Source organism: Dysidea avara, chromosome 7, assembly GCF_963678975.1.
Source record: "Dysidea avara chromosome 7, odDysAvar1.4, whole genome shotgun sequence".
In the NCBI taxonomy this organism is placed as follows: domain Eukaryota; kingdom Metazoa; phylum Porifera; class Demospongiae; order Dictyoceratida; family Dysideidae; genus Dysidea; species Dysidea avara.
Genome location: NC_089278.1, coordinates 21,317,243 through 21,334,801, shown reverse-complemented (window position 1 = coordinate 21,334,801; position 17,559 = coordinate 21,317,243). Strand labels below are relative to the sequence as shown.

The window sequence follows — 17,559 nt, the reverse complement described above, 5'->3', positions numbered from 1 at the left end:
CTTTGATGACTACAAGGAAATTTTTCCCTAGTTTACGTAGCTATCCTCCGTTTTCATTTGGATAACACGGTATCAATAAATGGGAGGGGTCTTACTCTAGCTCGTACTCTACCACTTGTGACAGGCAGTGGAGCATTGGCAAGTGAATGGATCTGATAGAGAAGAAACTAGTTTGAGCAATAAAAAGGTTCAGACCATGCACACTATACGTTTAGTTACCCAAAACATTGAGTACGAATTTTAATAGTTCAGTGGTGATCTGCTTCATGTACAAGGGATCGAGTTGAAAATCCTGTGGTGTTAGCTATACGTTTTGTACCTATCACTAAGGGCAACTGGTAATGCATGCAGAATCTACATGTTGTAGCTACCCGCAACACCGCTGCATAGTGCGTATCTGTATAGCTGGTCGCGCGTGACCTTTGAGGACATTACATAGACATAGATCGTGTATTATCAAATTTTAACACTTCATCTGATGTTCATGGATTTTTTAAAAGGCCTGAGAGCAGACTACGTTCGTTGAATTGCTAGGGCAGCGTTAACTTGAAATGTGGTATGCATACACCACATCTCTGATCATGATGAGATTTTTTCCTTCATTTCAGTCTGACTGGTGGATAGAAACACATGTAGCTACTTGACTTTTCAGAATCTCATCCAGAATCAAAACATGGCATGATGCATATGGCATAAGCTTATAGGTATACGTAGCTACTAGCTAATGTTAACTGGTTGACTATGGTATAAAAATAACTTGATGCAGTGCATGCACAGCAACTGTTTTGCTGAAAGGTAATTACCAAATGCTTCACCAGCTTCCCAATAAAAGCAATGAACTTCTGAATATTGTGTGATCAATATATAATGGTAATGAGTGTTTGGAATATCCCTCCACATTGAGTATTCATAATAGGTACACATAACCAAATATGGACATCAACAAGATAGTCGAGAGTAATTAAAAGCCATTGAAATGTCATGCTATTGGTTGAATGTATAGAGGGAATTTTCTCAAATTCATTGGTATGTGTTTTGATGCCAAGATTTTGACTACTACCTGCTATACAAGCTTTGCAGTAATGTCTGCACCCTGCATGAAGGGAAGGTCATCCATATGTAGTCATAAAAGTAAACTGCTTAGGCAGTACCCCCACTCATACACACATACTCTTTGGCTAGCTTTGCCATCTCACGAATTGCCTGATTTCCAAGATTGACTGAAGCAGCGTAGTTAGTCTTCTGGTGTGTGGCATTATTTCATACAACCATACATTTACCAATGGCCAGTTCATGAAGCTGTCTATATATAAAACGCACAGACACACACACACACAGATGTTTCCTTGAATTCGTAGTCTTGCCAGATTTTTTTGTGATGAATAGTGTACATAATTAAGCAAGAGATTTGTTGCAAGAGGATACCTGTGTGATGGGATAAAACAATACTCTTCACTTCTATATAACAACGTCAACCTTAACCATACCAAATATAGTAAAAATGAGACTTGTGTACTTAAATGGAAATGTTTACATAACTTATTGGCACAGTTAGGTTCATGGGGGTAAGTAGAATTCTAGGAAAACGGAAAGCGGGAACGGAAACGACCAACGGAAAATGCCTGATGAAGGTTATCATGCCAATATAAGGGTTAGATTTTACAGCATGATGCTTCTTTGTAACATTGTTGGACCCTCCGTACTGTTCCGCTAAAACGATCGAAACTCTCTAATAGAGCAGTCACCATCCATCAAAATACTCTAATAGAGCAGTCACAGAATGTTTTGCAAACCGTGTATCTCACCAGTATTGAAAGCTTGTGAATCATTGTACTATAGCTGGCAATCCTCAGCCTCTTCATTGGAGTCACCTCAGCCTGACACATACTGTATCTACCACATACCTAACTTTTATCTTGACAAGGTTGCAGCATATGGTTGCAGCCATACACCTTCTCACATCTTTATGTAAACACTGTCAATTAATTAGAGTACTTTGTAAATCTCTTAATTGTTGAATTTTTTGTATGGCTTCAAGTATATTTTTTTCAGTTTTTAAAATAGTGTTGATGATATACGTAGCTAGTGTGTGTCATATGAGACCAGCAATGCACGTCTTGGAGCTGACAAGCAAGCTAACAGCATACCTTATCATACATAACTCTTATCGGGAAGCTGCATGTAAGTGCATAGCCTATATAGTCACCGTCTTCAGTCTATATAATTAGAATACTTTACAAACTTCTTCAAGCATGTTTCAGTGTTGAATCTTTTAAAATGTTTATAGTTTTAAAGGAACAGTTAACAGTCAGTGTGGGTGACTTAGCTAGCCTACATACCCAATCTTTGCCAGCCATAGTTGCTCCATCATTCACAGGTTTAAAGGTCCGCAAAATTTACAAAACATTCTTGATTGTTCTAGTAGAGTATTTTAATGCACGGTGACTGCTCTATTAGAGAGTTTCGATTACTTTAGTGGAACAGTGCGAAAGGGTCCAACAATGTTACAAAGAAGCATCATGCTGTAAAATCTAACCCGTATATTGACATGATAACCTTCATCAGGCATTTTCCACTGGTCGTTCCCGCTTTCCGTTTTCCTAGAATTCTACTTACCCGGTTCATGGTATACTGTAGTGTTCTGTACTTCCTGTGACAACAAAATGAAATTAATTGCAGAATTACTACATCCAATTAAATGTACCAATGCTTGCAGTAGACTTTATGAATTTGAAGAATTACAACATTCTTGTGTTCAATAGTTTCATGTGTTTCAATTAATTGCTGCACCCAACAGGACACAATGGAAATGGATGGTCGTTATGTGATATCTAGTCATGATATTCCAAACTCAGATGAGAACAAGACTTCTATTAAAGAGTTACCAACACACAAACCCTTGATCATACCTCGTCAAACCAAAGCATTAGTATGTGGTATTGTCAACTGGCACACACATGTAGTCTTACTTAGATCATCTACATGCCTACATTTACTTATATTCATGGAATGAAGTTTAAATTGTTAAAACTAGAAATTCCAATGCACAAAATTTTACTGTTTTCATGGATTAGAATTTTCTATCCTTTAGGAAAGTAGCAAGTTCAATGATGAATCTTCAATTGTATTGTCAGTGTCACTAACATATTGTGAATACATTGGGACTTGCTTTGCATGCATAGTCACAAATGTGTGTGACATTTTTACACATGATTTACTGCATATATAGACAGGTGGCTTGATCGTAGGATTGTTATTTTAGAATTATCCAGTTGGGCAGGTTTAGACAGGAAACTTTTTTTTACACAGTGATCAGGGAGCCCCACTATAATTATATTGTAACCAAGCATGGATATTTGTGGTATATCTCTAATGTACAAGCTAGTGAATTTTACTGATACTGATGAATGTTTAGAGTGCAAATGACAACAAATCTTCTGCTGATGAGAAGACTGTTCAATCACCAGATGTGACACAACAGATTAAGCAGCTAGAAATACCACCGATAAAACCACGGCCACTGCAAAGAAAAGTACAGTGTCTTTCAGTGAGTTACCCCACATGTAGAGCAATGATGAGATCATGTTGTCATTATAGGAGAGTGACATGGATCAGCGAGCAAGTATTTCAGTGTGGCAGCATTCTTCTCCCAAACTGACTGCACAAAATTTCAGTCTCACTAATACCAGTTCGCCATTACCAGCTGCTGAAACATTAGGCTCAGAAGAAATCACCGTAATTCAGGTACGTAAATATGCATCACACACACATGCTCTCACACTCACATGTACACACATACACACACAAAGCAGTAAAATAGCAAAGCCTTCAGCTGCTGCCATGGGTCATGCCTACCCAGTGGACCATTACTCAGGTGCTATGAGTCAACACAAGCAAATCCTACTGGGGTAGGACTAGTAACCTACAGAAAACTGTGCCATGCCCCACAGTGGGCACCTGAACCACCTGGACCTTCACCCATTATTAGAGGTGTGCAATATATCGAAAATTTATAGACATCGCAATAATTTTCCGGTATTATTATTGTATCGAATTCGATATTGCAAATGCTGATCTCGGTATTTTATCGATTATCGATATATCGAGAAAATTTAGATAAACTTACAGTATTTTGGTCTGTGATTGCACAATTGTGCTAGAAATAAAGGTCAGTTATGTGCAATTTAGCCATCTAAAAAATTTATCTACCGGTTTTCTAGGCTTGTTAGTAGTACTACATAATGGTTTTAGTAGATCTATTGCATTTAAAGCAAATCTATAAATATCAACCGCCCACGTATTTAATCTGCCCACACTATTTAATTAATTATCAAAATCGAATCAATATTGTGATATTTTACTAATTATCTATCGATATCATATCGAAATCAAAATCCTGGTATTGCACACCCCTACCACACGGATACCATCGCATTAGAGTACAAGTTGAAGAGAGTTGGTGCCATTGTACAATCCTGTCGCAAGCCATTCCTAACTTCAAATCTATTGGTAACAGCATCTATCACCCTTACCCCAGCTTTCATTCCCTCATGAAAGATCAGGTGATACTCAACATTGTTGGGGGCACACCACGCTTCAATAGTACATCCCACAGAGCATCTTTAAAGCACAGCCTTCCTCAAGTGAACATCATGAATAACCTAACACGCATACACACACGCATACACACACGCACGCACACACGCGTGCACACATGTATGCACCCATCCACACATGCACAATAGAGCACACCTACCCACATTGAACTAATTATCACAAAATGCTAGTCCATTCTTAGGGACTCTACATCCATTGGCTTTAAATTACTGTTTTAAAATTGCATAAATGTATCTACCTAGCTAATTACAGTAGGACCTCGTTTATCCGGACCCCAAACATCCGGACACTCGGTTAACCGAACGAGTCTGAAGTACTGCACGTGACTAATAATTGAACGCAGTTATTGGCTAGCCAGCTGGAGGGCAGCCATTCAAAGACATTGGCATGTAATTAGATGGATTGATGATGGTTTGGTGGTAAACGTTGATTAATTTGTTGATAGTTTGGTGGTGACCACAGACCAAACCCTAGCAGACAGTGGGGTAACCTACTTCTATTGAAGTGCTAAGTGCTCTAATTGCAGTGTTGACCATTAGTAGCATTGAGTACCATCATTTAGGTCCCACTGTAGACACTATGCTGCTATTCCTGCAACTTATTTTACTATATAGTCTACTACAAAAATGATATAGAAGCCAGCTAGAAACATTATGTGACAACTGACTTATTATACTTTACTGTCTTTATTCTCTTTAACTCAACTCACAACTCTTTGACTTCTGAGATGATCATATGGCTCAATTGCACTGAATTCATTGATTCACCTTGTACCCATCACTTTAGGCCAGCAAAATATGTTAGTGGACAGGCTCAATCCCAAATCATGCTTCTCTCACAATTGCCTGTATCCCTACCTAAAATGTGATGCTATGTGTTAAATAGAAATGAAGACTATCTGGATCATGTGATGTACTTGGTGAATATTTCAATATCAAATGATTTTTCACAATGAAAATACTGCACTACAAGGTATACAATACTTCCGTCTCTTGTTCATTACAGCGATAGCAAATGAATGGATGCTTGGACTCACCCAGGCCCACCTACTACAAACACATATGCACGCATACACATACAAGCACAATACTTCATAAACATGCATAAGTGAGTGTGTTATATAATTTTAGAACACAAAACGAAGTGAAACTGAAAAATCAGTCGTGGAGCAAGAAATCCCTAAAACTGTAAGTATGTAAACATTTAATGGTATGTCTCACACATTACAGGAACACATTACACTGGAATGATCTTAGAGCAAAAAATAATCAGCTAGTATAGTTGTAGGTGTAGATGACCTCCTTGGTTTCATTGCCTTTTTTATCTGTGATTCCTATTAAAATGTAATTTTCCTTACACTTGTTAAATAGTAGGGGTTGAGAGGACAGAACAGACTGTTAGAAATACCAATTATAGTACTCACATTTTTTTGGTGATGTACATTTAATTTGTACCTTATCCTGTCAATATAGGTATGATTGAGGTGTTACATGTCACCTAGTATAGCTGCAGGATTTCATGCTTTTATTATCTGTGATCCCACTCAAATGTAACATTTCTACTTTTTCTGTACACTTGTTTGTTTACTTTTTTGCAGTAACGTAGTTTGCTTCAAAAAGAAAGAGTGGCACCAGACATATTCACTGGTCACCCCAATTATCAGTGATTGAAAATGTGAGTCGTCATTCTGCTTCTTATTCAGCTATGTTCCTCCCGTCATTACAAATGAAGAACAGCATGAGAATTGTCTCTACAATCAATCCAGTCACTACAGAAATTATAGTCGAACACACTCTCTGACTATCAGTTATGAAGTGGCCATTTTGCTTCAGCTCCAACTATGTTCTACCCTTTACACAACATAAACAAATGAAGAATAACATAAGAAGTGCTTCTTTATCGATTCAGTCACACTATGGAAAATAAAGTACTGAAGTCATACCATGCGTTACCACGAACCAACACTTATGCAGTTGTGGAGAAAGAAATGGGACACAAAGGTAGGTCCATGATGCATGTATTGTAGCTGCCGTGGTTGGCAAAAAGGCATATCTTGGATCGAAGCAATGTCGAACAGTGAGGAAATCAATCCTATAGCCTCAAGTTATACTTGGCTGGAGGAATCAAGGCGGATGTAGTTAGTCAGTTAGCAGAAAATTCAGTAATTTTAATTTTAATTTTATAGAAGTTTGTTGGGAGGGTTATACTCTGAAGACAATTATGAGCTTGGTTATACTTAGCTAATACTTTATGAAGAAAAAGTTTTTTTGGGTGATATCTATGATCCCTACTATTCAGTACTACCATATATTGTATGATTATTCAGGCTACTTCAACTAAATCTTTTACTTCTTGGGCCCAACTAACCCTATATTTTTCTGTGCAAAATGCTTATGTTCACACGTGACTGATCACCTTGCAAGTATTGATAACGTCACAAAGGGTTAGCAAATTACCTTTTAAGCTCATCAGTAAGGAACACTCGATATCTCATAACTTAGCTACCATTTGACTGGCAAAATCACTCTTCAGCTAGCAAAAATTAATCAGTATATTAATTTTAATTTTCCTAACCTACCGACCCTGTACTTGGCTGGGTTTGGCCTGAGAACATAAGATTTAGTTGAAGTGGTCTCAATAATAATATGTAATGCTCCAACCAGACTTTGTGCATATTACAATGCCACTCTAACTTGTGTGTATACTATGTGCAGGTTAGTGAAGAATATTCATCTTATAGTGATCAAAGTGCACAAGTTTACAGAATGATTCCTACCATACCAACTGAGCAATACATTGATATGGCAGTTGGTAGTAAGACCACTACTTGTAGTAAATCATTAGCAGTTGTTACTGGAGAGACAAAATCGTACCTGCTGGAAACTTTCCTGGACAAGTACCCACTTCCCCAGTTAGTCTCTGTCACTGAGGGTCACTATGGATTGACGGAAGACTTCAGTATGTCAGAAGGGATGGAACTCATACTGTTCTTTAAGAAGACAACTCAGGCTGTGATAGCAGTAACGGAGTGTGAAACTGATCCTTACCACATTCCTTTAAATTGCTCCCTACAGTTTTCACCTTATCAGAGCAACGCCAAAGAACATCTAATGAAGTCCTATTACTATAAAACAGTGGATGACTTGCTAAACAGGACAGATGACTTACCGAAGGTAGTCAAGGTACTCACACCATACAAAACAAACAAGCAAACTGTTTTGAGGGCAGATGAACTGATCTTTCCAAAGCGAATAACTGGCCATGGAAAGAAGAGGACGCTTGAATGTACAACTTTGAGTAAAAGAAAAATTAAGTTAGAGCTATCCTGTGCAGCTGGTTTTTCTACAAACCCATCTGACACTAAAATGTACCTAATAGAATATGTCGAGCACATCAATCAGTTTCCAAATTCTGTTATGGTGTTTAGTGATAAGGAGAGAAGTGAAACGTTCTCCCACATTCATACTGGGATGGAGTTTACATTTCTGGAGTGTAAATTTTTGCACAGTTGCATATGTACCACTGATGTGTATGGTGAGTTGAATTACCCACTGCTGGAGATCCTCACTGCAATGCCAATCGAGATCAAAATTTCAGATAATCCCAACATTAGTATGGCACCCATTTATGACACAGTGAAAAGAGTTTATCAAACTTTTAACCTATCCATGGTTGAGAGTAGCATGCTTCTCACTGATAATGATGAGCAGAGTTTCTATGAAGAAATGATAAAAGATGATGGCACCATTCACGTATATGACTTAGAACGGCCAGAGGATGCATTTGCACACATGGGGGCGGTTGTGACTACCAAGCAAAACTTGGTAACTCCAAAACTTCACTTTAAACTGAGACCTCCGATTCAAATAAATCAACCAACAACTAGCCCTTGTAGTGTTCCAAACTCATGGCCGAGTGTATCACAGCTAACAACACCTCCTGGGAAGCAAGGCTCTGAAGACTTGTCATCCCCAACATCACCAGATGAAAACAGAACTTATTTGAGGTCCCTTGATGTTGATAGTGTACTCCGAGTACTTGATAAGATGAACCTTGGACAATACAAGGACACATTTCAGCAAAATAACATCAATGGCAAAACTCTTTTGTCATACACTAAAATGGATTTAGAAGAGCTTGGGATAGAAATGAATATTCACCAGAAGCGACTACTGAAGTTGATTAGTGGAATATCATCTTATAGATTGAAATGATTCAGTGGCTAGCCACCACTGCAGTGCACGTACTTCTATGTGTGTGTGTGTGTGTGTGCGTGTGCATGAGTATTATCATACATATTTAGGTATAGTCAACTATATGTCTGTATTGTATGCAATATCTAAAATTTCCCATGTGGCGTAAATAAGTATAAGCTTCCTATATTCCGGAAGGTTCCTAAGTATAATAATTAATAACTAGCTGAACTACTCATACAGCTCTTGTAGAAAGCAGACATTTGTGCAATGCACATAAAAAATTTTGGTCCTGAAACATGTGGAATAGCAGCCCTCCCTGTTCCATATACCTGCTACCCTAGTGCCCCCTCCCCCACCCCCTTTCCAAACCTTGGATCTGCCTCTGCCAAGCCATCATGACTTCGATCATGACTACACTATGATGATATTAATAGTGGTGCTGTGTCATTATTGTCAGTAGAACACTAACTGAAACTAATCACACCAGAAAGAATAGTCAAATTAGTCCAGTAATTTTATGAAAGAAGGGGGTCAACCTTTAACTAATTGCAACACAAATGGTTTCAACAGTTTCTAGCACAGAAAAAAGTGCTCTATAACATATCTAAAGTCCTGGAAAATCCCATAAGGGGAAAGTGACCTTTTTGCCATTTTTAGCAAAAAATTAGGATTTGTGCTTCTATTTCAGCTATACATTATTTATATTTGGTATCAAATGATTGCTCTCACTATAAGGAACAAGATGACACTTGTTTGGTATCCATAGCTTAATCTGTTCTAAAGTTATCAACATTTTATTGGTCAAAAGTAATATTATTTAGTCCCGCCCACGCATTTAATTGAATTTTGGTTTAAGTTATTTATTGCTTGCCTAATGATATTTTTCCCATGGCAAGGGACTATTTTCATAACAGAGGGTCATGATGAAGACTAGAAGGTGCATGTGTTACCATGGAAACTGAGAAATAGCATAGCTTTATATACAATTTGGTTGTTTTCATTCTCCATTGTAATGAAGATGGATTTAATTCTTTACAACTCGAAACCTGACATTGTACAAGTTAAGTTAGGTACATACACAATGACACACGTTAACCATGGCAGTGGTAGGGGAAAATCTAGTGTATATAAATGGTAAGTTTCGCTTTCATTCAGTGTTCAGTGGTATCTGTATCATCTTCTTCATGGATTGAGGTATCTGAGTTGGTGCAGCCTGTTCCCTTGCAGTTGCCACAAACAGAAGAGCATTTCACCTTGTATTTCTTGCAAGTGCATCTCATGCTGCTGCAGTCAGTGTGGCAGTTACATCTAATCATTTTCAACAGTTTATCTGGAGCAGGTGATAGATCAGTTAGCACAGGCATCAGTTTTCCATCATAGTCTTTCTACCCCCATGCAGTTGGCTGCATTTCACTGGCATCACCTTTCCACTCTTGTGTTTGGAATTATACACGGAAACTGTGATATTTAGCAGCAGCTGAAGTAGGTGGCAAAGTTTATGGAAGAACATCTGTAGTACTTTTAGCTACCTATTCACAAAAACACTTGTAGCGTAGAGAGTTTAATCTTTCCTTTGGACTTCCACTGTATAAATCCACTAGTGCTTGCTCTCCTGCAGCCACGATGTCATTTGGTGTAGATGCTACTGCACTGAACACTTTAGCCTGCATTTGAAAGTATTTACTGGACTTTACCTTTCCCAGTGTCATATAACTGTGGTGTTGTGTCACATCCAAGTATTGCATGCAGGAAGAGAATGTTGTAGCATATTTCAAAGCCAAGTTTCTCTTTGACAGCAGTTATGCTCCACACCCTAGGTTTCACAGTGGCTCTGGTTTGAAAAATACATTGTGTGATTCCAAGCAGGCATGATAGCACAACAATAACACACACACGCACACATCCATGCACAACACACACACATACACGCTACACAAAGCAAAGGTGGTTACCATGCTGGTATGGTCACGCCTACCCAGAGTGCATTAATCAGGTGCTAGGAGTCAGTGCTGGCATATCCTCCAGGGGATTGCAGGAGGCTATACCATGTCTCACAAGTGAAGGTGTGTGCATGAAGTCCCACCTTGGCCTTCACCTGTATATGAGGCATGAACGGTTGGTATTTGCTTCCCCAGGTACCCATTGATGTTACAGCAGTGCAGGCTACTTCTCCAGTTGACACCAGGTCCTCTATTATACAGTTGGATATACTGGAGCAATGTGAGTTAACTTTCTTGCTTAAGGAAACAACAACAGAAACTGGGCATAACCAAGCAATGAACCTGCAACCCTTCGATTGCGCACACACCCTGAACGGTCTGTCAGTCAACAATAGCTGTGTAATGGATCTGAAGAACTGGACCTGGCACAACCATAACCTGACGCAGTATCGCTGGTGCAGGACGAGATCCCTTGTGATAGAAAAGTCTGCCACACCCGCAGTGGAACTCCCACATGCATGTCTAACAGGGGAGTAGGACATGATGTCATAGCGCATGTGATTTCAGTGAAAAGTTACATAATTTAATTGAATTCTGATGACAATTATATAATGGAAAACTAATGTACCAAGCTTCTAGCATCATTGTAGACACCGAGGTCGATTACATTAACTCTTAACGGTAACTAGTATAATGAGCAATTACACAAGTCTGAATGATGCACTATTGCAAAACTCACCATAAGATCACTGGAGCTTAATAAAGATAAAACAATTTCTACACTAGTAAATTATCATTTTTGACAATTACAACACTAAACTTTAAGGTGAACTAGAACTACATTCTATTGGCAAAATGTACAGTACGGCCCACATCACGCAATTATCATGACATCATGTCCTACCTCCTCTGCATATCCAATACCCAGTGGCCACAGTTATGCATAAAATATATGGTCCAGCCACTCAGCATGTAGACTTTACAAATAGAGTGTACAGGTGCTGAGCGCATATTCAAATTAACTTGGCCATTTGCTAATTCCCTAAAGTTACAATTGGCTTGTTGTGGGTGAACTGATTGACTGACATTTGGATCAGTATTGAACTGTTAGACTAGCTGATCGCAATTAAACATCACCTTATCGTTAAGTGGTCATGCAAAATCACAAGACTTCTCAACCTACTGCACATGTAAGCCTCCCAGTATCCTGAAACCAGTGCTGGTACTAGAATTAATTGCATGTTGAATGGCCCGATTAATTTATTTTGTGAGTACAGTTGATTGTTATTCCTGTTACTGTACAAAATTACATTGCCAACTGCATAACCCCAAAATCAATGCACGCTCTGTATTACATGGCATTGCACTAATAGTTGCTAAGCCTCAGTGTTGGCCACCAGGATGTCAAGGCTATGCTCTGTTCAAAGGTATAGAAATTGCAGTGGTGTGATGTAGTTGGTGTGTCAGTGCACACATTTAATATCTTAAAAGTTTACCTGTCATATGCATTCATCCTTGCCTTAATCAACCATTTCACCGTGTCAGACAGGGGTGTCAGACAGAAGTTTCAGACGCTTCTTATTCTTTAAACAGTGCACAGTAATAAGAACGCAAAAAACGCCTATAGGCACTTACGGACTCGACCAGTGTTTCCGGTGTAACATCATTTTTGTGGTTTAAAAGTGATCACGTGATCTGTAGGATGTCTGTACAAAACGAAACCCTCCAAAAAAGGGTCTGGCCACGCGAGACTAATCTCGAGACTAATGATAGCTGGTGTTGTTCACCGTGAAGTTACCACAGTTTTGACAAGGTAATGAAGTTAGTACGTGAATATCGTTACTTGTATCAGCAATAGTAGCCTGACGGACTAAGAAAGTCCCGGTTTGTCCAGCACAGGCCATTTATGTGCTGGGGGTGGTAGGCAAGGGCAGTCCATCAAGCCCGGGAAAAAAAAAACAGTCTAATAGAGTTGGTTCTTTCAATATTTCGAAGCTGTTCTACTAGTAGTCTCGTGCCCAGACCCCACCCACTGCGTTGAACAGGCCTACTCAGCAGCGCAGTGGGTGGGGTCTGGGCACGAGACTATTCTACTAGTTTTCCGTGTTGTTTCACGCATGGCCACAAATATGATGTCCCATTAGCCTTGTAAGGCTTCATTTGATTACTTCAGCGCCACCAATGCATGGTTTAATCATGGGGTATAAAGGATCTATGGTTTAACATAGATAATAGAGTAAAGGTAGCGATTTCCAACCAACCAATTTTTCACACATATTTTTGCTACTTAAACCTTCAATAAATGTTTCACAAGCTGCCGTTCCAATCAATGGTAGTCAGTGCTTTGTACTTCGTAATGCACTTTACTGGGTTAAAATCTATTATTATTTATTTATTTTATTTTCCAAAAATGTGCAGCCTCAGTTTGAGGATTAACGCACATATGAAACATGCATACAAAATGTTTTACAATATGATTGATTATGGGATTACTGATTGGTAGGGGAAAGTAATAATAATTTCAGTTGGTACTTAAAAATTTGTAATGATTGTTGTTGGATTAGGTCAGGTGGGAGTGAATTCCACAGTCTAGGGAAGAATGAATTACTGTACTGATTGGTCCTTGCATAGATATGATGAAATCTTTGATCATGTCCTCTGGTGTTAGAAGTGACAGGGATTAAATCAACTGGAGATATATCAATGAGATTATGAACAATTTTGTAGAGGAGGGTGATACTAGATACTTGTCTGCGGTGTTCTAAGCTGGGAATGTTAAGGTCAATGAGCATGTTAGTTACGCTGCTGAAACGCGAGAAGTCAGCCATAATGAATCTGGCAGATTGCCTCTGTACTCGTTCAAGCTTATCAATCTCTGTTCTGATGTGAGGGGACCAGACAGGATTGGCGTATTCTAAGATTGGTCTTATCATGGCATTATAACATTTCAATTTGATTTGAGTTGGGCAGGACTTAAGATTTCTCTGTAGGAATGCTTTGACTGATAGAGCTTTGGATGCGGTAATCCATCTATGCGGTATTTATTGAAATATGTCAAATCAAAGTTTGAGAAATAAAAATCCCCATAGGAATCCCATACAAATAATTACGTACGTCTAATTGGAAGAATACGGCACCGGTGATAGCCAAAGTTTCCGAGTGTTTCCGCTTGAATCTATGGCAGATGAGGACGAAGAAAGTGGTACTGGGCAAACCGTATATGCTGATTTCGATTTTGCTGTGTGTTTTTTGATTGGAGGACGACTGACGTTGGATTATGACAAAAATATGGACCTTTTAAAGGTAAATCGCCATCTAACACTGTTCAGATTTCAGCATTACGACCACCCTGGGCTTCAAGGCATCCTTCTGCATCGATGCAAGTATAGTTTGAAGGTGAGCAGTTTGTTGTCTTGCGCAGAATTGCAATATAAGGTTCAAGGTTGAGCATAATCTTTTCAAAGTAGAGACTGGCATGTGATACCAACCTTATATGGCTTCACACTTACCTGGTGTTATATTCTGGTGTATTTACTGTTGTTTTGATCCATTTTATAGCAGCTTCAGTGATTGTAATTTTGATCAGAAACTATTTATAATTTCTCTTTGTAGTATAGTGATGTCATTGTGTTATATAATAATTACTAACCTGAGTGCTTACAATGTGACATAAAGCTGAACAGTGTCCAAAAAAATCTATTAATATTAGTCTTACATTTTGTTATCTGATTGTCATGTTTCCGAAGTATTTGCTAATTGTGACTTGTGATGCCAGTACTTACCATGTTATATAGTATTACTGATTTTTCTAGTTAGTTATCCTTGAAAATGCATTAGGTACCTGTGTATACTTAGTATTACACAATACACACAGTTTTATTTGTGAATGACTTGCTTTATTCATGTAATATTCTGAGTGGTCAGTCTACAAAGAAGTGGTCACTCTTGAGAGGTTTTACCTAGCTCATATACTGTTCTCCATAAAATAGTTATGTGATGAAAATTTCATGTCATTATTAGTTTCCTATCTAGATTTATGACACTTTGAATATTGTGTTTGGTGCCATGCGATATATGTAAAAAGCATTGAAAATACTGTACACAAAAATCATCACACTGTCAGCTTATTTTGCTTATATCTTTTGATAGGAACCACCAATTGAGGTGGGATTTACACTAAAATGACCCTGAAAAATAGAAGAATATTTATCATACCAATGAATGCATGGAATGATAATTATTTAATTTAGTTGGAAATCTCTAGTATAGGGATAGGAAACGCAAGCGATTTTCGGTTTGATTTCCGTTATGCGTGACTTGAAAGGACAAGACAGTTTTGTGCTCAAGCATGGGAATTAGTGTTCTAAGCAGTGTAAATAGTAATCCAACAGACCACAGCAAGTATTTAGGCCTATGTGAGAGATTTTGGCGAGAGAATTCAGACCGTAGATTTTGTAACAAAGCGTATCGCATTAACCGTGATTGTTACACGCTGTCATACTTTCACTCATAGTACCTTCATGCCTCGTCCATACCGCTTCTTTTATAGCCGGTTCCACTTTCGAATCTTGTGGTAAGCTAGGCGTGTCACCAACACAGTCTTTTACCGTTGCATTGTACTGCAAGTGGTTTAAACTTTTGGTAAAAAATGGAAGATACTTAGTCATTTCTTAAAGCAACAGTTCCTGTTTTGCTCCGATATTTCCTCTGGTTCCCTCTGTTAAATGGTAAGGAATAGGTTTATCACAGTTAAAAGGATAGAATATATTTATGAAGAAAGTTAAGTGGTTTAAAGTAATTTTTGGGCCGTTTTTTCACTTTCAATCTCCTATAATTTTGCGTATAACTTCCTTGAGGGTTGGTACCATCCTATTTCCCTCGATTACTTACTTGAGTTCACTGTAGCAAAGTTTCACAGTCGTTGGTTACAAAATTCTGTCGTTACAACAATTTGTTTCTCTTTGATACAAGCGCAGCAAGCGTAACGAGTATGTTCGTGACGTACTACACGAAATTCCAATAGAAATGTACGTATTTTGTGACGTCACGTTATTGCGTTTCCTATCCCTTTTAAGTACTCTATTATCTATGGTTTAATTAAGCCCACTAAAAGTAGGGTCCGAAATGCGAAAAATCGATATCCTCCTATCAACTACCTAACTATGGTCATGTGTTAAGCTAAGTGTAACTTGAATAACACCAGTGTGATAGCCAAGGTTTGTCGCTTTGTGCAGCTGGTAGAAAACTATTAAAATCACATGATTTTTTTTGTTGCAGCGGTTTGTAGGATCTTCGTATGCCACAACATTCACTCTCAACATTGTTCAAGTAGTCTATCATCAACTCAAAGTATCAGTGGTTTGATTTTATTGGTCAGTTTGCTGGTGGCAGCACAATCTTTTCATGCTGCGCCCATCTGTGCCCTGCAAACACTGGAGCCCAGAAAAGTTGTTTTTTTTTAAATAATTTTTTTCCCCGGGGTATCCAGCACCTCTTGCCACCACCCCTAGCACTAGATGTTGAAGTGCTAGCCAAAAGAAAGACTAAAAACTTTATTGGATTAAGGGAAAGGCACCTGACCTTCTATCAGAGCAAGGTCAAGAGCCCTATGGCTGGCTGGGCAGCCACTGTGGGAGCGTGCTCCCCTGAGACAAGCAATTGCTGAATGCAGCAGTGAAAAACTAAGGTGACAGCGTAGCCAGTCCATAACACTACTGTAAGGAGCACTCCTTTTCAAAGACAGCAAATAGGTCAGACGTTTGTAAACAACATTAGTACACCCACTCATTCCACCAAATGTGGAAAACACTAACGGTACAAAAGAGCCCATCTCAACTTCTCTGATCCTTTGCTCATATTTTCTGCGTTTCTCCTCAAATCGCCGATACAGTGAAGACACTGGAGTGGTGCAGTACGATGAAGCAGTTGGGTTGAAAACCTTGACATCAAAAAAAGCCCTCTGGTATTGGCCACCCCAGAACCCATCAGCTGAGACGTCCAAACGAGCCCCATCCTCAGCAATTGCCGTTGAGTATGTGAGTGTTTCACCTGAAAGGGTCTGTAATGAAGGTTCCACACACACACACCAGAACACACTTCTGATAGGGCATCAGCAGTAAAGTCCCTTAATACATTATGTCTAAGGGTGGGATAACCACCAGTGGGACAATTCATAGCATGGTCCACAGAGAATCCTGTACCACAAATGCACTGTGTAGGCAAACCAGATGGAAGCCACCCATAGCGCAAGCAAAGTGCATCACGAAAAGTGCCCTTATGCAAAGCAAAGCCGTGCTCGTCAACAGGTAAAGCTGAAAGCCAAGATGAAGCCCCCTTCTCACTAAACAGTTCCATGATTCTCTGTAGATCAGCAGCCAATGATTGGTTCAAACTGGCAGCAAAATCATTGGCAACACAATCTGTGGTTTTTTGACAACAAATAAAATATTTCTTCCTCTGGAACTATAGTACGTTCGCGTTGAGCTGAATCCTCAAAAACATTTAATAACTCATGGATGCAATTACACACGATCTTGAAATTTGGCTCATTTGTAGTACTGCTTGACCCGCTAAAAATATTTCCAAATCTTGTTGTTCAAATGTTTGACATAATACTTACGGCCAATCAAATTTTTAACAATACATTTCCTATGGAGAAGCCATATAAGTACAGTGTCCATTAGAGCCCTTTCCTGAACTTGTAATGGAGCCAAACCGTATGTGCCTGTTGTTGACACCTTTGCTGTTACCAATAATCATCTGGTTGACAGAAATGTTAACTCTGTTGAGAAAAAATCCACTTTTAA

At 38.8% G+C, this 17,559-nt stretch overlaps 1 protein-coding gene and 1 long non-coding RNA gene across 2 annotated transcripts; both read left to right on the top strand.

The window, feature by feature from the left end:
* The first annotated feature begins 10 nt into the window (after positions 1-10).
* LOC136259695 (uncharacterized) lies at positions 11-9,020 on the top strand. Its single transcript, XM_066053200.1, has 6 exons — positions 11-187; positions 2,798-2,929; positions 3,416-3,547; positions 3,598-3,744; positions 5,748-5,804; positions 7,332-9,020. The coding sequence occupies exons 2-6, from the start codon at positions 2,804-2,806 to the stop codon at positions 8,829-8,831; spliced, it is 1,962 nt and encodes a 653-aa protein (XP_065909272.1). The 5' UTR covers positions 11-187; positions 2,798-2,803; the 3' UTR covers positions 8,832-9,020.
* Positions 9,021-12,442: 3,422 nt separating this feature from the next.
* Positions 12,443-14,456, top strand: LOC136259689 (uncharacterized). Its single transcript, XR_010703335.1, has 3 exons — positions 12,443-12,566; positions 13,318-14,149; positions 14,312-14,456. It is a non-coding gene; the product is annotated as an uncharacterized lncRNA (long non-coding RNA).
* Positions 14,457-17,559: the final 3,103 nt, after the last annotated feature.

Bases quoted from the DNA above. Each gene is read 5' to 3' on its own strand.
- LOC136259695 (XM_066053200.1), top strand. From the start codon at position 2,804: ATGGAAATGGATGGTCGTTATGTGATATCTAGTCATGATATTCCAAAC. The intron at 2,930-3,415 runs GTATGTGGTATT...ATGAATGTTTAG, and splicing joins CTCGTCAAACCAAAGCATTA to AGTGCAAATGACAACAAATC. The intron at 3,745-5,747 runs GTACGTAAATAT...ATATAATTTTAG, and splicing joins AAGAAATCACCGTAATTCAG to AACACAAAACGAAGTGAAAC.